This window comes from Plasmodium knowlesi (genome assembly GCF_000006355.2).
Source record: "Plasmodium knowlesi strain H genome assembly, chromosome: 8".
NCBI classification, from domain to species: Eukaryota; Apicomplexa; class Aconoidasida; order Haemosporida; family Plasmodiidae; genus Plasmodium; species Plasmodium knowlesi.
The window spans coordinates 1-23,644 of record NC_011909.2 but is presented as its reverse complement, the minus strand read 5'-3'; the positions used below and the strand labels follow the sequence as shown (position 1 = coordinate 23,644).

Sequence of the window (23,644 nt, the reverse complement as noted above, 5' to 3'; positions counted from 1 at the left end):
CATAGGTTAAGAAAAAGGGGGAAAAAAAAAAAAAAAATTATCCTTCCAAAATAACGAACATTCGGTATTTCCCTTTTTCATCTTAGTTAATCTTTACAGAATTCACAGAAATAGTTTTTTACGAATTTATTAAACTGGTTAATAACATTATTTTAGAATGAACGCACTCGATAAGATGAGGTAAATCCACGCACGTGTTTAAACTGTAGGAATATGCGTAACACATTCGGATATAGAATTTGTTTAAAATGTGATTATAATTACATATGTTTGGGAAAAAAAAAAAAGACATGCTTCGACATGGGGGACATTGGATTTTACCCATCTAACGCATATGCACATATAGTACATATATATATGTGGACGGTGCACAATGACCTGGCTTTCACTAATCCACTTCAGTTCCTTCGTGTCTTAAAATAACACTGAAAAAAGGGGGTAATTAGAATATGTGGATTTTGAAATTTTGCTTATTTGGAAGGATAATTTACGTCATAAAGAATGTTTTACCTTAGCATAATAGAATATAAAAATAATATAATATATTTTTATCCTTTCTACAATATACAGTATGCCACTATACCCCTGTATGTAGATGAGAATGGCCAAGTAAAAGGAAAATGCAATATTTCTGGGGAAAAATAAAATAAGCACTATTATTTTAACACAATTGCATTATAAATGATAATAGATAAAATGAATAAAGAGAATCTTCGCATGACATCTTTTTAAAAACCTGTTCCTCCCGATCAGCAAGTATTTTAGAGTAAAAAAGTAAATTATAAACTTTTTTCCATACAAGAAAAAAGAGGAAAAAAAAAAAAAATCAATTGTGAAAAACAGAAGAAAAATAAGTATGATAATTTTTCACATTTCTATTAGCCATCGACCATATCACATTTTCAGTGAATCCTATCGCGCAATGTACATTTTCCGTTCCGTTAATCGTTGCATAAAGCACTATAGGTATGATGACGGAATATTCACCCTAAATGAATTCTTTTCTTTTAACATATTTTGAGCCTGACATTATTTTATGAATTTTTTTAATTAGTAGCTTCACTCGTTTTGGATACAAGAAGTTTAATCATTGAATTATTTGCCATTTCGGAAAAAAATTTTAATGCGCCAACCTTTGTTTATTATAAATTTTCATTTGGAATATTCTTTTTTCCCCCTAAAATTGTATGGAGAACATTTGCTAATATTACATATATATGTTATGTGAATATTTACATGTTATAGTCTTATACAGTAATACTATATGCAAATTAAAAGCTTCGGAAATTTCGTCACATTTTATTAAAAAGGAACGAAATAATTTTTCTGCTGAAAATAAAGCGCTCTTTCTTTAACATCCTGTTAAGGAAAAAGAGAACTCATAGTAAGAATGATTTGTTCATGACATCGAATTTTTTATCCGTTACCATTTTTTTCCTTTTTTTTTTATGCTTTAATAAGAATAATACGGTATATACTTTATTTCAATTCTTCACAGTATAAAATGTCTAAAGGCAAAAGGAAACTTAATTCATTATTAGTTTTCTTATTTATCATATTGAATTTTGGTGATTATATGATTAAATTTTCATAAGACGGGGACTTACTTTTCCCTTTCTGTAGATATACAGTTTATGTAGCTATTTCTGCTTTTCCGTGAACTATATGTTTACATGTCGCAGTAGTATATATGGTTAAAACACTTGGTCTGTTTTATGATGAAAATAATCGCATTATTTTTTTATTACATCAAGAATAGTTTATTTGTGCCTCCCAGCTATATTCACCAAGGACATACGTCGAAGGGACGATAACGTTCCACATTTTTTTCATTGTATTATTCATACATGTAATAATAATTTTTAGTGAGAATTTTTTTTTTTTGAGCAGAATTTTTCTGGATTGATATATATATGGGATGAATTTCTTCTGTAGTAATTACTCCTTTAGCACATTTGTCAATTTTTTGGAACTGCATAATCGTTTTAGAATGTGCTTTTAGTTTCGAATGAAAGTAGAAAATGCTCAAAGATAATAATGATTGCGTCCATTTATCGCGCTGTATGAGCATCATACGAGTATACTTGAGAGATTTACCGCTGCAATTATGAATATCTCAAAGAAGCCTTACACAAAAGAAAAAATTATTTTCCTATGGTTTAAAAATGTTTTCATAATAGCGCTGTGTTTTTGGACATGCCAATACTACAAGAATGTAATATATATATTAGAATCCTATATTTTTTTTTTTTATTTTTCTGTAGCAAGTGATCTTAATGCGTATGTATATGTTTGTCTATATCATAACGCAGAAATAGATATTTTAATAAAAAAATTCTTTCCTCTCACTTCCTTTTCACATCTTTCAGTCTACTTGTAATAAACAGTTGAGCAGGGGATGTGTAGAGAGCGGAGCTGACCAGAGCAATAGTAGAATATTAAAATCAGTTGACTCTATCCATGGCACAACAGTTGTAGGATTGAACGAATTTACGGAGAAGAAAAATGACAATTTCGATTTAGGGGATAAATCAGGGCCTGGTAATAATACCGACTTGGAAGGTAAGAATGTTCAATCTGAGAAAAATGGATTAGTGAAAAAAATAAGGAGCCCCGACGACTGCAATGCAATTCGCGAAATTCAAGATATTATCACTCCGGAGTTAGAACAGACGGTTATGAGCAGTGAAGAACCTGAATTTGTAATAGAACCCAAGGATTTTAGAAAATATTATTTGGATCAAAGTTGCAGAAAGTATAATAATGCAGCAAGCACACATTTCTCCAGGAGAAGGAGAATGTTAGCTGACACTGGAATGAAATACGAGCCACACATTCCACAGGAAAGTAGTCATGCACCGCCTTATAATAATGCATACCATCCTGAGAATGTGGGAGCACGTAATAGTAGAGGCGAGTATCCAAATAATTATGCTCCAAACAGTAATGCATGGGGAAGTACTCCTGGTCATGGGAGGAACAGCGATAATCAGTTTAATGGAGTGGGGAAAATATTATCAGACTGTAAAGATACATGGGAATCACAATTAGGGGGAGTAAAAAAGTTTCTTACGGATTATACGCCGTTGGGAGAGATACCGCTCGATGGGGTGAAGAAAATTATATCAGATTGCAAAGATTTGGGAGAGTTACCAATCCTTGGGGTGAAGAAAATTATATCAGATTGCAAAGATTTGGGGGAGTTACCACTCCTTGGGGTGAAAAAAATTATATCAGATTGCAAAGATTTGGGAGAGTTACCACTCCTTGGAGTAAAGAAAATTATGTCGGATTGTATGGAAGTTTATGGATCTCAGATTGAGAACGTGAAACAACTTTTATCAGATTCTAGGGGTAATCATGTTCCTCAATCAGCTGGAAATGGAAGAAACGGCCCTCATCACAGTAGCTACTACGGAAATCAGCACAGAGGAGAAAGGGGAAGAAATGAACCACATTATAGTGGTAATCACGAATATCAGAATGTAAGATATGGACCTAATCAGTCAAATTACAATGACTATTATACAGAACACTATGGAAACCTAGGAGGGAGTGGACCCCATTCTAATGTACAATACGATTCGCAATATGGTGAGGGGAATACGGACCAATCTTATGATAACTCTTACGATGAATATTATTATTCAGGAGAAAGTGGACCCTTTTATAATGAAGAATATGGTTCTCAGTATGGGGAGAGAAGTACCAACCAATCAGATTACGATGAATATTACAGTGAACAGCACTACACGGGGGGGAATGTATATCAATATAATAATGGCTACGAATCGCAGTATGAAGGTGGAATCGCCAACAAACCTAGTAGAAGCGCCTATTACGAAGCATCGTATGCTGGTGGGGAGACAAATGCATCGCATTCTGACAACACTGTTGAGTCGAAGAAGGAACAGCCGGGACATAGTACATCCTCATATACTCAGAATTATGGCCTTCAACGAGGGGACCTACGAAGGAAAACATATGGTGATAGGAACAATTATGGTTCTGAGCATAGAGGACTACAAAGTAAAGTATCCCATGAAGAAAAGGACACTGAAACCAAAACTGAACTATTGAAAGAGGAAAAAATACAAAGTGTTACAGATAACGTTAAGGAAGGAACCCCCGACTCTAAAGTCGAGAAACCTGAAAATAAGGCGACAGGACATACGGGAAATTCTCAAATGAATAATACAGGCCTGGAAAAAAAAAGGTCTGGCAGCAAATTACATCTTGATACTAAAACGGATAAAAAGGAAAATACGAAAAAGGAAAGTGGGGAGAAGGTCCATTTGTCAGACATATCTACAAAAAAGTATCTAATGGAGAGCAAACAAGATTGTGACTCTAAAGTCGAGAAACCTGAAAATAAGGCGACAGGACCTACGGGAAATTCTCAAATGAATAATACAGGCCTGGAAAAAAAAAGGTCTGGCAGCAAATTACATCTTGATACTAAAACGGATAAAAAGGAAAATACGAAAAAGGAAAGTGGGGAGAAGGTCCATTTGTCAGACATATCTATAAAAAAGAATCTAGTGGAGAGCAAACAAGATTGTGACTCTAAAGTCGAGAAACCTGAAAATAAGGCGACAGGCCATACGGGAAATTCTCAAATGAACAATACAGGCCCGGAGAAAAAACATCCCGGTTCGAAACAACATCTTGATACTAAAACGGATAAAAAGGAAAATACGAAAAAGGAAAGTGGGGAGAAGGTCCATTTGTCAGACATATCTACAAAAAAGAATCTAATGGAGAGCAAACAAGATTGTGACTCTAAAGTCGAGAAACCTGAAAATAAGGCGACAGGACATACGGGAAATTCTCAAATGAATAATACAGGCCTGGAAAAAAAAAGGTCTGGCAGCAAATTACATCTTGATACTAAAACGGATAAAAAGGAAAATACGAAAAAGGAAAGTGGGGAGAAGGTCCATTTGTCAGACATATCTACAAAAAAGAATCTAATGGAGAGCAAACAAGATTGTGACTCTAAAGTCGAGAAACCTGAAAATAAGGCGACAGGACATACGGGAAATTCTCAAATGAATAATACAGGCCTGGAAAAAAAAAGGTCTGGCAGCAAATTACATCTTGATACTAAAACGGATAAAAAGGAAAATACGAAAAAGGAAAGTGGGGAGAAGGTCCACTTGTCAGACATATCTACAAAAAAGAATCTAATGGAGAGCAAACAAGATTGTGACTCTAAAGTCGAGAAACCTGAAAATAGGGCGACAGGCCATACGGGAAATTCTCAAATGAACAATACAGGTCTGGAAAAAAAACAGCCCGTTTGGAAACAACATATAGATACAAAAACGGATAAAAAGGAAAATACGAAAAAGGAAAGTGGGGAGAAGGTCCATTTGTCAGACATATCTACAAAAAAGAATCTAATGGAGAGCAAACAAGATTGTGACTCTAAAGTCGAGAAACCTGAAAATAAGGCGACAGAAAATATAGACGATTTAATGAAAAGACTAGCAGAAGAAGAGAATAAATTAGATGACAAAAACAGTAGCACTTCAGCCTCAATATCCTGTAGTGTCCCAAGATTACGTCCTAAGAACAAATCCGATTCAGGAATTACTGGAGGGGAGAAATCTGTAGGAAACACTAGAATGAGCATGAATGCAGGGAGCACTAGTATAAGAAAAGATTTATATGACAGTAAAGAGACCCCAAAAGGGGAAAGTACCAAGTCGGATAATAAAGATACTCAAGATTTGTATAGTTCTAGCTTAGGGAAATATAGGTCTGGCAGCAAATTACATCTTGATACTAAAACGGATAAAAAGGAAAATACGAAAAAGGAAAGTGGTGAGAAGGTCCATTTGTCAGACATATCTACAAAAAAGAATCTAGTGGAGAGCAAACAAGATTGTAACTCTAAAATCGGGAAACCGGAAAATAAGGCGACAGAAAATATAGACGATTTAATGAAAAGACTAGCAGAAGAAGAGAATAAATTAGATGACAAAAACAGTAGCACTTCAGCCTCAATATCCTGTAGTGTCCCAAGATTACGTCCTAAGAACAAATCCGATTCAGGAATTACTGGAGGGGAGAAATCTGTAGGAAACACTAGAATGAGCATGAATGCAGGGAGCACTAGTATAAGAAAAGATGTATATGACAGTAAAGGGACCCCAAAAGGGGAAAGTACTAAGTCGGATAATAAAGGCACTCAAGATTTGTATAGTTCTAGCTTAGGGAAATATAGGTCTGGCAGCAAACTGAATCTTGATGAAAAAGCGGATATAAAGGAAAATACGAAAAAGGAAAGTGGGGAGAAGGTCCATTTGTCAGACATATCTACAAAAAAGAATCTAGTGGAGAGCAAACAAGATTGTGACTCTAAAATCGAGAAACCTGAAAATAAGGCGACAGGCCATATGGGAAATTCTCAAATGAATAATACAGGTCTGGAAAAAAAACATCCCGGTTGGAAACAACATATTGATACAAAAACGGATATAAAGGAAAATACGAAAAAGGAAAGTGAGAAGGTACGGATCCAGAGTGCAGGAATGCGGAAAAATACAACAAACAGTAAACTGAATGCTAATACGAAGAATAATAATAATTGTACAAATGAAGAAGGAACGCAAAGAAAAAGCACCTGAGGGTACATTAAAAAAAAAAAATTCAGTGCAGGTTAAGATCAATTATAAAGAAAAAGCTGCAAAGCAGGAACATAATTCTGCAGTGCATAGTACACTATGTAAAATGAACTTATCCAGTTATAAAAAGCATTGTGCGTCGAGGGGAGCGAAATTAAAACATAGTTCAATTGATGAAAAAATCGATGGATTTAATAATAAAGAATTGGAAAGCGATGTACTGCTGGTGGCACTGTGGACAGTGATTCAAAGGAGAAATTGAGAACCCCCCAGGGGAATACTTCGGGGAAAAAATTGAAAAGACGGCAATCGTCGAAGGAATTGACGCTTAAAATGGAAAAAAAAAAAAAAAAAAAAAAAAAAAGTCAAAGTAGCGTTATATGTGCACAACATAGGATAGGACACATGAAGCTCTTATCATTACGTGTAATGGAATTACTATTATTTAAAGTTATTCTAATGGCATACGTGATTCTTTATGCTCAATGTTGATAAATCTACTGTTTACAAAATCTCGGAAAACTCAGGAAATATAAGAATTATAGTTCATAACATAATCAGAGAAAAATGTTAGAAAGGCAAGCTAAATTAAATATAAATACGAGTAACATCATAAATACTAACAGCTTAAGGGAAATTTATGCGGTTTCCCGCCTTTTGTGATGTCCCATTTGTTTATACAACACGTCGATATTGCGATCCGCAAATGCATGCTGCTGTATATTTTAATTTATGTATCTATTTTTTCTTCTTTTTTTTGATATTGGATATTCAAGTAGTTCCTTAACATAATTTAGTACTATTTCTTTATATATTGTTTTTGTTTGTTTCTTTCTTTGTTTGCTTGTTTGTTTGTTTTTTTCTGTCAATGTATGTGGTTTAGATAAAACCCAAAATATATATATAACGTTCTGTTGTATATTTTATGCAAGAGCACAATCTGCAATAGCAAATGTGATGAAATTATTTTAAATTTTGTAAATCGTTTTTCTCATATCTATAAATGTATGATGATGTTATTTGGTTTAAAAAAAGAAAAGGGGGGGATATATTTTCTCATTTGTCATTTTTATATAAGCAGAAGTTGTACATTCTCAATCACGGATTTTGTATGAAATGTTCATATTTTTCCCGTGTAACACCTTTGCAGGTACCTGTTTTCAATTTCTCCTACGACATAGTTGTATGAGCAAAATTAGGGACATACCATTTTGACTTTAGAGGGGAAGGAATAAAATACAGTGACCAAATGTGACCTATGAGGAGATGCATAAAAGCTTTTGAGCACAACCAGGAACGCCTTCCCTTCATGTATCCTTATTCATATAATTATATCCATATGGAGGTTTAAACAATATGTATATGAATGTGGCGCACATGTTAAAAAAGAAGTATAACCTTAAACTATTTGAGCGTGCTAATTTGTTCATTTGGTTTGTTCACATTTTTAGGAAGAAGGATTATGCATTTAACAATTTTTTTTTTTTTTTTTTTTTCTTTTCATTTCTTTACATTTACTGATGTAACAAAGTTACGGTCGTCATTTCTTTCTACATTTCAAATAATGGATAATAGTACTCGTACTCTATGATGGTGTTCTTTTGTTTTTACTGCCATTCATTTCTTTACATAATAGGGTGAAAAAAAAAAAAAAAATTCAATATAAATGTGCAATCTGAAAAAATTAAACATTTTTTCTAATGACAAAAGATGTTATTATTACACTATACCTACGCTTGTATATAAATTCCCCCCCTTTTTTTTTTTTTCTTTTTAACACTATTACGATAAATAATAATATTGTTGTTGCCATAATTCCCACACAGGGCACAACGTTAGATAAAGGTGTATGAAGAAAGAATACAAAAGAGAAGGTTTATTCAAATTTTTGTTCGGTTGACAAATAAATACTGTTTGGTATATGAGCGGGGTCATGATGTGGAATGTGGTTAATTCTATTTGCGCATGTAGGGAATGTCTTTTTCCTATCGATAGGTTGTCTAGGTATATACTAATAAATACCAGGAGTAGTACAATTTTGAGGTGGAATGGACATATATACATATTATTAAAAAAATTATTAATAAAATAGGCTACTGAGAAGAATGTAATGAATTATTTTTATATATATGTTGAGCAACTGCGGCTCGTCCCAAATTTGTAAACAAATTTTTGTTTAATTTTGGTTGTGCGCAACATGGGAAAAAAATCAAACTAATTTAACTTGACATGAATAATTATAATAAAAGTAGAGACAAAACAAAGGAGAGAAAAAAAAAAAAATTATGTATGAAAAAAGGAAGGAAAGATATTTATACCACAAGGAGAAGGGAATGACATAATTCGGGAAATACGAAAAAAAAAAAAAAATGGAAGGGCAAGCCTATATGAATGTATATTTTCCTTTACACCTTTATTAGGAAATTCTAATTAACATTTTTTTTAGGAACGTCGTATGGGATACACCAAATTTGTTTATTCATCATCCTTATTCCTCATGGCAATTAAATTTTTTATATATTTTCTTGAGCGTTCCATTTTGTCTAATTTGTGTACATAGTATAATACCAAAAGATCATATCCAACAAGGATCAAGGTAACGAACATAGATAGAAGTAAATAGTATATGGGAAAAAGTACCTTGGAGATAAGTGGTCCTGTGGACACAGGTAAGGCGGCCGCAAAGGGTAGTAGGGATGATATCCCAGAGAATCCCGTTATTAGTAGGAATGGAAAGAATATAGAGAGAACTATTCCAAGCACACCGAGCAAGACCGGCACTCTATACTTGCTGAGAATATTAAAAAATTTCCGTGCCCCATTTACTTTTCTAATTGGATAACAATGTTTTCCCCCTTCCTTCATATCCAAATAACGTCTAATTTCTGATTCGAGCTTGGCATCGATTTTGTTAAAGAACTTGCGTATAGAAGATATATTCCTATATTTTTTCTGATTTACACTATTAATTTTTCTACCATTTTTAGAATTGTTATAATATTCATGTTCCTCTATGGAATATTCATCTAACATGGGTAAATGTATTCCTGTTTTGGCCTTTGCTTTTGTCTTTTCATATCCATTATTTTTGTACATTACATGATAGAAATCTTCGCCAAAATTGTAGTTATGTTTGTCGACGTATCCACCTTTTTGTGAGTAAGTGTCTGTGGTTATAGTATCTTCATAATCACCATGAAAATCTCTCATTTGGGGAAAAAGACTTTCCATGGAACGGTCAAATGGACTTTCCATGGAATTGTCAGTTATGCTGTCCATGGAGCGGTCAGTTAAACTATCCATGGAACTGTCCGTAAAAGTGCTATTGCCAGTAAATAAAGAACTGCAACTGCCCATAGAAGTGCTATCCATAGAACTGTTAGTTATTAAGCTGTCCATGGAATTATCGTAATAAGGGTGATGACGACCAAGATAGCCACCACCATGATAGTTATTATCATACACGGAGCGCATTAATTTGTCCTTTCGGAAAGAGCCATTCCTGTCCTGTTGGTGTGTTCCTATGTCCATTTCCCCCATTAATGATCGACTAATACGCATCGTAGTCGTGTTGTCACTTCGCTTAGTTCCTAACTCGCCACTCCATAGTGTACCAAGTGTAATTACCTAATGTGGGAAGAAAAAAAGTGTATTCAAAATTTGTACAGTTCACAAATATTAGGATAGAATGAAAAAAAAAAAAAAAAGGAAAAGAATGTTTTTTAATTTTTAATGAAGAGAATATAAAATGTAATCACAAAAAAATACATGAATTTTTAAAATTAAATAGATCATGTCATACGTAGTGGTCAGAACATTGCCAGGAGTATACAACAAAGATGAATAGAGGAAGTTTCCTAAGAGATATCATTTTTGTTGTTTGTTCTTGTTGTTCTTCTTTTTTCCTTTAATTCTTTTTTTTCTCTAAATACACAGAATTAATCACGGCGTTCCGGGCATTCTTGTTTTTTTTTAACTAAATATTCTTTTTCAATTTTTTTATATAAAATATATATATTACTGTGGAATAACATTTCTTATGCAATAAAAAATAGAAAAAAAAAAAAAAGGAAAAGGAAAAACAACAAAAAAAAAAAGAAAAAGGAAAAACAACAAAAAAAAAAAGAAAAAGGAAAAACAACAAAAAAAAAAGAAAAAGGGAAAACAACAAAAAAAAAAAGAAAAAGGAAAAACAGGAAAAAAAGGAAAAGAAGGAAAAAAAGGAAAAGAAGGAAAAAAAAATAAAAATGGAAAAAAGTAAAAATGGAATGGACGGAAGAAATATTTTTTTCTTTTTTTCTTTTTTATTCCATCTCCTTTTTTTTTATTTTACAATTGAAAGACCATAGTAATATAGAATTAGAGTAGCTTTCATGAATTCTTTTAAGACCCCTTTTTTTTATGGGAGCGAAAAGAATTGAACTACTCTTTATATGTAACCCAATAATTCAAAAATTAAACAGCAGTTATATAATGTTTAGTATTATTTCTAAATAATTTTAATAATTGAATTATTTTTAACACCTAAGTATTGTTGACATCAAAATAAGTTGAATAGCAAAATATTTTTAATAAATGAGCATTCTTAATGTGTAAGTATTTTTAGGGTCTTTCTGTACAAGGAGAATTATTTCCATTATTATAATATTCCGTGGTGACCTACATTTTAATGATAGACAAATTATATATAAAATAACAGCATATGCTACCTACATTGGGCATATGCAAAATAAGCTTAGAAGAATTACATTTCAAAATATAAATACATTACCCCCAAACGAACCAATTAAATGTCCAAAATAAAAGGGGGGGGCGCTGGGGGTTGGGAAAGGGAAAAAGAATAAAAAGAAAAGAAGGTGTAAATAAGCATATGCGAAAAGTAATTAATCAAAATTAATAAGACGTTAGTTAGAATGAATTAAAATTCGGGAAAATTAATAAAACGTTAGTTAGAATGAATTAGAATTAGATGAAAAGAATTATTAGAAACCTTATATATTTAAATAAATGGAATAATGGAAGAGTATGTTCTAATAGAATAACATTACTCTTAATTCCTTACGATCATTTAGGGAACACATCACAAGCAAAGGCTGGCGACAGTTATGAAGTGTGGAACACTATATAAAAAAAATTCGAATGGAACATTTTCCGATAAAAAGAACAACACAGACCATCCAACGGTCTCGAACATTTTCTAATAAAGGATGATGATAGAAATATAGGTGCAATTACTTTATAGAGGGCACACAAACCTTTTAATTGCGAATACCGAATTCCACATCCCTATGCCCATACAAGCACTTTACATTCATATACCCATACGAACATTTTTCATTCATATATCCATACAAACATTTTTCATTCTGATACTCATACAACATAATTCTAACGACCGGGAACCAACTTTTACCCTTAACCCGGAACCCACTTTTATGCTTAACCCGGAACCCACTTTTATGCTTAACCCGGAACCCACTTCTACCCTTAACCCGGAACCCACTTTTATGCTGAACCCGGAACCCACTTTTATGCTTAACCCGGAACCCACTTTTATGCTTAACCCGGAACCCACTTTTATGCTTAACCCGGAACCCACTTTAACCTTAACCCGGAACCCACTTTAACCTTAACCCGGAACCCACTTTTATCCTTAACCCGGAACCCACTTTGATCCTTAACCCAGAACCCACTTTTATCCTTAACCCAGAACCCACTTTTATCCTTAACCCAGAACCTACCTTATCCTTAACCCGGAACCTACCTTATCCTTAACCCGGAATCAACTTTATTTTTAACCCGGAACCAACTTTATTTTTAACCCGGAACCAACTTTATTTTTAACCCGGAACTCACTTTACTTTTAACCCGTAACCAACTTTACCCTTAGCCCGGAACCTACCTTATCTTTAATCCGGAACCCATCTTACCGTTAACCCGGAACCTACCTTATTCTTAACCCGGAACCCATCTTACCGTTAACCCGGAACTAACTTTTACTCTTAATCCGGAACTAACTTTACTTTTAACCAGGGAAGTTGAACCCTACCATTTCCGCATATTCCCGTTATTCTGTATACATCTCTGGTGTAAAGTGTATGTGTACTTCGATAAAGTTGTTTGTTCCAAGACCTATGTACACACAATTTTTCCTTGTGCGGGATAAGCGTGTGCTTCTCCTTTATATTTTGCGACCTTTTGCAACTGTAATATATTTCATCATACACCCCCCTTTCCTTTTTTTTTTTTTTTTTGGTGTGCGCGGACCGGACACATCACAATATGAGCGCGCGCTTATCTTCCTACTTTCCGCAAAAAAAAAAAAAAAAAAGGGAGAAAAAATATATTTTTCGCAAGCGGAAAAAGAAAAAAGAAAAAAATATATTTTTCGCAAGCGGAAAAAGAAAAAAGAAAAAAATATATTTTTCGCAAGCGGAAAAAAAAAAAGAATGTGTGTTCACTTAAAAAAAAAGAAGAATGTTTTTTTTTTTTTTTTCTATAAACAAAAGGAGTCCTTTCACAAAAAAAAAACCAAAAAAGGGCATAAAGGATTGAGAAATAACATGAATATTCAAACTCCTTATTATGTCTGTTTATCACATAAAAAAAAAAAAGGACAAAAAGGGGTATGAAACAGTAATATTTCTTTTTTCCAAAACATTTTACACTCCAAGCATATATATTTTTCCCTTATCACGACACTATATGTCAAAATTATATATGTGTGTGTGTGTCTATTTTGCGTAATGAAATAATATTAATATAGCACATTATGAATGAAGGTTTTCATTCATTTCACACCCGTCAAACAAAAGACTTCATTCTCACAGAGTGAAACTTTTAATTTATATCCTTAATCCTAAACAATGAACCTTAAACCGTCAACCCTAAACTGTGAACCCTAAACTGCAAACCCTAAACTGTGAACCCTAAAATGTGAACGCTAAACTGTGAACGCTAAACTGTGAACCCTAAAATGTGAACGCTAAACTGTGAACGCTAAACTGTGAACCCTGAACTGTGAGCCCTAAACTGTGAACCCTAGACTGTGAACCCTAGACTGTGAACCCTGAACTGTGAACCCTGAACTGTGAACCCTGAACTGTGAACCCTGAACTGTGAACCCTGAACTGTGAACCCTGAACTGTGAACCCTGAACTGTGAACCCTAAACTGTGAACCCTGAACTGTGAACCCTAAACTGTGAATCCTAAACCCGGAACCTTAAACCCTAAACCATAAACACGGAACCTAAAATTGGAACACGTTCCATTGGAACCTCTTCAATAGGAACAAGTTCCATAGGAACCCCTTCCATAAGAACCTCTTCCTTAGGAACCTGTTCTTCTTCCATAAATTCGCTTCCCATAAACTCTCGAACTAAAAGTTCCAGAAAATCATTCTGAGTCAATTTTGTGTTCCCCTTTTGACATTCGTCCACCAGTTCAAAATGAATTTTAATAATGGTGCGGCGATTCACGCGACCACCACCAGCAGGATCGCGTGCAGAACGTTTTGTTCTCGCTGGAACAGATGGAGGTTTTCGTTCCTTCACCAATTGATATTCATGTGAACTATCTTGCTGCACATGATCAAGGAGTTGTTCCTGTACGGATGGACCGGGAATTCTTAAAGGAGCTCTTCTGTAGAGTCTTATCTTACGCAGTTGAGCAAAATACTGCAGAAAAAGAAAAAAAAAAAAAGAGAGAGAATATTTTTGCTAAGAAGATTATGGAGTGCTATATTTTTTCTTCTTTCTTCTTTCTTCTTTTTTTTTTTTTTTTTTTCTCTTTTTTATTTTTTTATTTTTTTATTTTTTTTTTTTTTGCGTTAAAAAAAAAAAGAATCTTTCCCCCAAAACATCTAAATACCGGGCCATAATTGTTGTTCTTATGACCTTAAAACCTAAAAAATACGAAATCTTACACATATACACCGTAAAATATTATAAATCCCGCAACCTAAATACGAAATCTTACACATATACACCGTAAAATATTATAAATCCCGCAACCTAAATAAGAAATCTTACACATATACACCGTAAAATATTATATCCCGCAAACGTAAATGCAAAATCTTACACATATACAACGTTAACTATTAAATCGCGCAACCTAAATGCAAAATCTTACACATATACACCGTAAAATATTATAAATCTCGCAACCTAAAAATACGAAATCCTACACATATACACCGTAAAATATTATAAATCCCACAAGCTAAAAATGCGAAATCTTACACATGTATACCGTAAAATATTATAAATCCCGTAACCTAAATGCGAAATCTTACACATATACACCGTAAAATATTAAAAATCCCGCAAAACTAAGTACGAAATCTTACACATGTACACCGTAAAATATTATAAATCCCGCAATCTAAATACGAAATCTTACACATGTACACCGTAAAATATTAAATCCCGCAAATCTAAATACGAAATCTTACACACATGCACCGTGAAAATATTAAATCGCGCAACGTAAATACGAAATCTTACACATATACACCGTAAAAATATTAAATCCCGCAACCTAAAAATTCGAAATCCTACACATATACACCGTAAAATATTATAAATCCCGCAACCTAAAAATACGAAATCTTACACATATACACCGTAAAAATATTATATCCCGCAACCTAAAAATGCGAAATCCTACACATATACACCGTAAAATATTAAATCCCACAACCTAAATACGAAATCTTACACATATACACCGTAAAATCTCAAATTACGCAGATACCGTAAAAAATTAAATGTCGCATACAACGTAAAATAATAAATCCCGCAACCTAAATTCGAAAATTTACACATACACAGTAGAATATTAAATCCCGCAACCTAAATACGAAATTTTACACATATACACCGTAAAAATATTATATCCCGCAACCTAAGAACGCGAAATCTTACACATGTTCACCGTAAAATATTAAATCCCGCAACCTAAAAGCGAAATCCTACAAATATACACCGAAAAAATATTAAATCCATCAACCTAAAAATGCGAAATCCTACACATATACACCGTAAAATATTAAATCCCGCAACCTAAAAATACGAAATCTTACACATATACACCGTAAAATCTCAAATTACGCAGATACCGTAAAAAATTAAATGTCGCATACAACGTAAAATAATAAATCCCGCAACCTAAATACGAAATCTTACACATATACACCGTAAAAATATTAAATCCCGCAACCTAAATTCGAAAATTTACACATACACAGTAGAATATTAAATCCCGCAACCTAAATGCGAAATCTTACACATATACACCGAAAAATATTAAATTCCGCATACACCGTAAAATATTAAATCCCGCAACCTAAATGCGAAATGCTACACATATACACCGTAAAAATATTATAAATCCCACAACCTAAAAATGCGAAATCTTACACATATACACCGTAAAATATTATAAATCCCGCAATCTAAATACGAAATCTTACACATGTACACCGTAAAATATTAAATCCCGCAAATCTAAATACGAAATCTTACACACATGCACCGTGAAAATATTAAAAATCCCGCAAAACTAAGTACGAAATCTTACACATATACACCGTAAAAATATTATAAATCCCGCAAAACTAAATACGAAATATTACACATATACACCCCATACACATTCATTCATGCAACCTTTTTTTTTTATTTTTTATTCCTTTTTTTTTTTTTTTTTTTTTTTTTTTTCTCTTTCCTTTTCATTCCTTTTCCTTTTTTTTTCATTCCTTCTTTTTTATTCCTTTTCTTTTATTCCTTCTCTTTTATTCCTTTTTTTGTTTATTCTTTTTCATTCCTTTTATTTTCCTTTTCCTTTTCATTCTTTCTCTTTTATTCCTTACCTTCCAGATTAAGTAGGAAAAAATAGAAATAGCAACTGTAGCAGGAGCCAAAGCAATAAAAGGGGTAAGCCGATCCCAAGGTTTTGTAGGCTTCGCGGTGGGGGTAGGAGTAACTGTTTTGGGTGGTGCAGCCGGTTGGGCTGGTTGAGGAGGAGGAGTAGGTGCAGGAGCTTGTACTTCACCTCCTGTAGCTTCATTAACTTTATGTATAACGGGGGCAGCTACCTCGGTAACAGTTTGAAGGGCGGATGAAGCTGATGCGATCCACGCAGGTGGAGACAGCGCATACGAAATTTTTGATTTCACGTTCTCAAGAATTCCTGACCCATAATTCAACACTCCTTGACCAGCAGAAACCACACTATCCCTTATAGTAGAAACAGCCCCAGTAACGGCTGCGACTGGTGATGGAATACTAAAACTACCAAAACCCCATCTCCCCCACCAACCATCACCACTACTACCTGACGCTGAAGAAGCGGGACTTGAACCTGAAAAGTGAATGAAATAAAGAGATGTTCAAATGTATGATTTCAAAAATTTTTTTTCTTTTTTTTTTTTTTTTTTCTTCCTTTTTTGGTTGTCGGGTTGTAGTATCCGGTTTGGCTTTCCTGCCATCCGGTTAGTGTGTAGTATCCGGTCCCGGTCTTCGAGGAGATTTTCCCTTTCCCCCCCCTAAAGCAGCTAAAGCTAACCCCGGAACCTAAATCATGACCCATAGAACCTTATTTCTACACCCATAGAACCTTATTTCTACACCCATAGAACCTTATTTCTACACCCATAGAACCCTATTTCTACACCCATAGAACCTTATTTCTACACCCATAGAACCTTATTTCTACACCCATAGAACCTTATTTCTACACCCATAGAACCTTATTTCTACACCCATAGAACCTTATTCCAACACCCTGAATGTGACTTCTAACACCCCTAAGATCTTTACTCCTGAACCCACAACCCTAAACCCGGAAACCGGAATCTTACTCCTATACACTAAACCCTAAACCCTGAGCCCTAAACCCTAAACCCGGAACCCGAAATCTTACTCCTATACACTGAACCCGGAACCCAAAACCCGATATCTTACTCCTATACACTGAACCCGGAACCCAAAACCCGATATCTTACTCCTATACACTGAACCCTAAACCCTGAACCCTAAACCCTGAACCCTGAACCCTAAACCCTGAACCCTAAACCCTGAACCCTGAACCCTAAACCCTGAACCCTAAACCCTGAACCCTGAACGCTAAACCCGGAAGCCTATGCACTTGAAACCTTCCCCCCTCCATCCTTCACACTTCCATTCCCCCCCCCTTTTTTCCTTAAACATGAATAATAAATATGAATAAAAATTTGGTGTGGGGGATAAAAAAATAATATATAATATATATATACATATATATATACGTTTTAGCCCACACCAAATTTTCCCCTATAGTTGTAAAAAATATTATAAATATATATTTTTCCCTTTTTAGTATTCATACCTGTTGCTGATGGTGAGTCCGGTGCCATAGTTATAGCTATACGAAGATTAATGTGGATATTTTTATAAAAGAAAAGGGTGCCATTTTTTCTCCACTGTATTTGGTCTTGCCTTTGTGCTGTATTTGGTTTTGCTTTAACTTAACATGTGAAAAATTTTTTTTTTTTTGGTGTGTCGTTCTCTATATATATTTATATTAAAAAGAATGGGCTTATTATAAATTATAGGTTTATTAGAAAGAATAAGTTTAAAAAAAAAAAAAAGAAAAAAAGAAAAAAGGAACAGTTCATTCTAAAAAAAAAAAAAAAAAGAACATCCACCACATTCTAAAAATAAAACAGTTCATTCTAAAAAAAGAAGAACATCTCCCCACATTTCCAACTATTATACAATTCATTTCCCATTTTAATTAGAGCATTCCACCATAAGGAAAAAACATTTCCTTATTTACAAGGAAATAAAAATAATAAAAAATATATAAATAAAAAAAAATATTAAAAAAAGAAAAAAAAAAAAAAAAGAAAAATAGAGAAAATAAGAAATAAAAGAAAAGAGTGAAAAAAAAAGCAAGGAGAGAGAAAAAAATAAATGTGCGCAAACTCTCCTGCATAATACATTTTTCCACTTGCATTTCTTTTCTTTTCTTCTTCTTTTCTTCTGTCCCTTTTTAATTCCTTCCCTTAGGTTTTCCAATCGTTTTTTAGTCCTCCTTTAGGTTTATTTTATTTCCCAAACAAATCATATTCTCCTCTTCTATACAATCACTAGCCTTTTCTTTTTTTGATCCATTTTCATCCACCCATACATACACCTATACATTCTTCTCCCATAGAACATTAATATAAGCTCAAAATCCTCGAACATGAACCCTAAATCTATATTATGCGAACATTAAACCTAAACCCTAAACCTGTACTCTACAAACTTTAAACCTAAATCCTAAACCCTAAAACCTGAACCCATGAACCCTAAACATATACACTACAAACATAAAACCTACACCGTAAACCCTAAACCTATACTCTACAAAGATTAAACCTAAACCCTAAACCCTAAAACTATACTCTACACAAATTAAACCTAAACCGTTATCCTACATTCAATCTAACACTGAACCCTGATACTACTTTCAACTTAATCCTAAATCCTGATCCAACATTCACCCTAACCATAAAACCCTGATACTACATTCAACTTAACCCTAAACCTTGATCATAATTTCACCTTAACCCTAAACCCTGATCCTACTATCACCATAACTCCAAACCCTGATCTTACATTCACCTTAACTCGGAACCCACTTTTATCCTTAACCCTGAACCCACTTTTACCCTTAACCCGGAACCCACTTTTACCCTTAACCCGGAACCCACTTTTACCCTTAACCCGGAATCCACTTTTACCCTTAACCCGGAACCCACTTTTATCCTTAACCCGGAACCCACTTTTACCCTTAACCCGGAACCCACTTTTATCCTTAACCCGGAACCCACTTTTACCCTTAACCAGGAACCTACCTTACCCTTCATCCGGAACCTACCTTACCCTTAATCCGGAACCTACCTTATGCTTAACCCGGAACCTACGTTATGCTTAACCCGGAACCTACGTTATGCTTAACCCGGAACCTACGTTATGCTTAACCCGGAACCTACGTTATGCTTAAACCGGAACCAACTTTACTTTTAACCCGGAACCAACTTTACTTTTAACCCGGAACCAACCTTATTTTTAACCCGGAACCAACCTTATTTTTAACCCGGAACCCACCTTATCCTTAACCCGGAACCTACCTTACCCTTAATCCGGAACCTACCTTACCCTTAACCCGGAACCCACTTTACTCTTAACCCGGGACGCTGAACCCAAGCATTTTCGCATATTCTCGTTATTCTGCATAAATTTTTTGTGTAAAATGTATGTATACTTCAATAAAGTTGTTTGTGCCAACACCCATGTACACACAATTTTTCCTTGCATCCGATATGCGTTTGTTTTTCCTTTATATTTTGCGACCTTTTGCAACTGTAATATATTTCATCATCCACCGTCCTTTTCTTTTTTTTTTTCTTTTTTTCTGTGTATTCGCGGCCAGGACACATCACAATATGGGCGAACGTTTATCGTCCTGCTTTCCGCAAAAAAAAATAAAAAAAAAAAAAAAAAAAAGAAGAAATATTTTTCGCAAGAGGAAAAAAAAAAAAAAAGAATGTGCGTTCTTAAAAAAAAAAAGAGGAATGTTTTTTTTTTTTTTTTTTCTATGAACAAAAGGTGTTCTTTCACCAAAGAAAAAAAAAAAGAAAAATTTTTTGCAAACAAAATAAGAATAAAATTTGGAAGAAAGAATATATATTTTTTTCTTTTTTTTCTTTCAAGAAAATATAAAAAGGAAAAAAAAAAAAAAAAAAAAAGGACAAAAGGTGTGAAACCAATATCCTTCATCTTAAACAAGAAACCCTGAACCGTGAACACTAAACCCTAAACGCTGAAACCATAAAAACTAAACCGTCAACCCTAGAACCTAAACCCTGAACCGTGAACCTGAGACCATAAACCCTAAACTGTGAACCCTAAATTGTGAACCCTAAACCCCTAAACCTAAACCATAAACCCGGAACCTAAATTTGGAACACGTTCCATTGGAACACTTTCCATAGGAACTCGTTCCAAAGGAACCCCTTCCATAAGAACTTCTTCCTTAGGAACCTGTTCTTCTTCTTCCATAAATTCCGATCCCATGAACTCTTGAACCAAAAGTTCCAGAAAATCCTTCTGGTTCAATTGTTTGTCCCCTTTTTGACATTCATCCAACACTTCAAAATGAATTTCAATAATCGTGCGACGATTCACGCGACCAGAACGTTTTGTTCTTGTTGGAGTAGAACGAGGTTTTCGTTCCTTCACCAATCGATATTCATGTGAACTATCTTGTTGCACATGATCGAGGACTTGTTCCTGTACCGATGAACCAGGAATTTCAGCAGGAGATCTTCTGAAACGTGGTCCTCCTTTACCAAGAGGACCAAAATACTACAAAAAAAAAAAAAAAAAAAAAAAAAGAGAGGATATTTTTGTTATGAAGATTGTGAAATGTTCTTTTTACACATTTATTTTATTTTATTATTTTTTCTTTTTAACCGTTAAAAAAATTTTTTTTTTTCTTTTTAACCATTAAAAAAATTTTTTTTTTCCTTTTAACCATTAAAAAAAAATTTTCTTTTCCTATTAATTTTTTTCTTTTTTATTTTTTTTTTTTATCTTACCTTCCAAAGGTAATAAGCCATAGCAGAAAGGCCAATAGAGACAGGAGCCAAAGGAAGAAAAGGGGTAAGGAGATCCGTAAGAAGGATGGGACAGACTGTATTCTCTAATGTTTCTTGCATTTGGTTTTGTTCCTTCTGCAGTAGTGGTTCAACTTTTTTCTCTACTTTGTCGGAGCCAATGGAGCAATCCTTATAATCTTCGTTCAGTTTGCATTCAAAACAAGAAATACCATTAGGACCCTGTTTACATTCAGGTAGTACACTCTTCATAATGCCTTTACTTTGTTCAAAAGCGTGATTTATGCCCTCATCTATGTCACAAAGAGGATGTACCCAACTCTGTCCTTTTTTCTTCTTATTTGCCATTGTTTGCAATTGTTTTGAATATTCCTTAAGAAATAAACAACCCATCGTTTGTTCAAACGATGGGCCCTTAAACTGGCCCATCGTGTGGCCGCGACCGCGGCCATAAATGTGTTTTAATCCTGCAGCAAAAAGTAAACAAGCTGCTTTATTTGTTCGTTTTTCTTTATGGCCCTTATTCCATGCGGGGTTGCCTTTGCAGAAGTCGGCAACGTCCTTCTCCTCCGAAGGTTCCGTAATATGTTTTAGAAGTTTCGCTAATACGCTTTTGGCGTCACCTTCGATGTCGCCCTGATCATAAAAGAAGAAGGGAAGAGAGAAAAAAATATAAATGTAGGTGTACACATATGTATACACATATGTGTATACCTATATATATATACATACATATACATATATACATATATACATATATACATATATTTACATATATATATACATATATACATATATACATATATACATATATACATATATTTACATATATATATACATATATATACATATACATATATATACATATATATACATATACATATATACATATATACATATATACATATACATATATACATATATACATATATATAAATATATATATATATGTTGTCGATGTTATTGATGTTGGTTCCCTTACCCAAGTCACTGTTCCATTTGAGTCTTTTTTATTATTTTTTCCGTATTGTTTGATTGCACATTGGACTTGAGTACAGAAAGATTTTATTTCATTTATTTTGTCTAGTGTTTGTTGCACTTTGGTTTCACCGTTGTTCTGTTTGAGGAGAACTTCCATTTTTTCTTTTACCTTGGCACCGGCAATGCCAGTGCCAATTTGGCAATCGGCAAAATTTTTTTCTCTGTTACAAACGAAACAAGAATTATTGCCCTGAGTATTGCATGAAGTTCCTCCATTCTTCATAATGACACCACTTTTACCAAAGACATGTTCTATTGCCTCCGTCATTTTTTCATTATCTAAGGGACATTGATCTGTTGATTTTTTTATTAATTGATCAGCATAAAGATTCAGTGCTGCGCACATCATAGTTTTTCTAAGCGGTACATCATGGTCTTGGCCCTTGTCGTTTTTAATATCAGAAATGTGTTTTAAACCTAAAGCAAAAAGCTTACAAGCTTTTTGCTTTGCAGTTATTTCTCCTGGTGTGGCGTCCGACGACGAACCAATGTTGTCATTGCAGTGTTGGGCAACCTCTTCCCATTTCTCTTTATTCGTAATATGTCCTAAAAGTTCCTTTAGTTCCTTCTCAACGACATCGTTTATGTCATCCTAATCATAAAACAAAAGAAGAAAAGAGAGAAAAAAAATATATATGTATATGTATACACATATGTATACACATATGTGTATACATATAAATATACATATACATATATACATATATATATATACATATATACATATACATATTTATGTATATGTGTATATATATGTCCTTTCCTTTTTTTTTTTTTTTTTTCTCTTTGAGAAGTATGTTGGTTGTGTTAGTATGTTGGTTTGTGTTAGTATGTTGGTTATGTTAGTATGTTGGTTATGTTAGTATGTTGGTTGTGTTGTGGTTGTATGTTGGTTGTGTTGTAGTTGTGTTGGTTGTGGTTGTATGTTGGTTGTATGTTGGTTGTGTTAGTATGTTGGTGTTGTGTTAGTATGTTGTGTTGTGTTAGTATGTTGTATTGTGTCAGTATGTTGGTTGTGTTTGTAGTAGGTTAGTAAGTTGGTTGGTTATGTTAGTATGTTGGTTGTATTAGTAGGTTGGTTGTGCTAGTATGTTGGTTGTGTCAGTATGTTGTGTTGTGTTAGTATGTTGTGTTGTGTTAGTATGTTGCTTATGTTAGTATGTTGGTTATGTTAGTATGTTGTGTTGTGTTAGTATGTTGGTTGTATGTTAGTTGTGTCAGTAGGTTGGTTATGTTAGTATGTTGTGTTGTGTTAGTATGTTGTGTTGTGTTAGTATGTTGGTTGTATGTTAGTTGTGTCAGTAGGTTGGTTATGTTAGT

At 33.8% G+C, this 23,644-nt stretch overlaps 4 protein-coding genes across 4 annotated transcripts; 1 reads left to right on the top strand and 3 right to left on the bottom strand.

Moving 5' to 3' along the window:
• Positions 1–2,107: 2,107 nt before the first annotated feature.
• Positions 2,108–6,635, top strand: PKNH_0800400 (Plasmodium exported protein, unknown function; the record flags this gene model as incomplete). The annotated part of the gene is made up of 2 exons (XM_039113960.1): positions 2,108–2,215; positions 2,370–6,635. 2 exons carry the CDS (start codon positions 2,108–2,110, stop codon positions 6,633–6,635), a joined length of 4,374 nt encoding a protein of 1,457 aa, XP_038969595.1.
• A 2,472-nt stretch (positions 6,636–9,107) lies between these two features.
• PKNH_0800300 (uncharacterized protein) lies at positions 9,108–10,503 on the bottom strand (the record flags this gene model as incomplete). The annotated part of the gene is made up of 2 exons (XM_002258609.1): positions 9,108–10,259; positions 10,435–10,503. 2 exons carry the CDS (start codon positions 10,501–10,503, stop codon positions 9,108–9,110), a joined length of 1,221 nt encoding a protein of 406 aa, XP_002258645.1.
• Positions 10,504–13,862: 3,359 nt separating this feature from the next.
• Positions 13,863–16,998, bottom strand: PKNH_0800200 (SICAvar, type II (fragment); the record flags this gene model as incomplete). Its single annotated transcript, XM_002258608.1, has 2 exons — positions 13,863–14,309; positions 16,508–16,998. Coding segments are annotated over 2 exons (938 nt in total), but the record flags the coding sequence as incomplete, so codon positions are not given.
• Positions 16,999–20,600: 3,602 nt separating this feature from the next.
• Positions 20,601–22,916, bottom strand: PKNH_0800100 (SICAvar, type I (fragment); the record flags this gene model as incomplete). The annotated part of the gene is made up of 3 exons (XM_002258607.1): positions 20,601–21,032; positions 21,266–21,919; positions 22,266–22,916. Coding segments are annotated over 3 exons (1,737 nt in total), but the record flags the coding sequence as incomplete, so codon positions are not given.
• Positions 22,917–23,644: the final 728 nt, after the last annotated feature.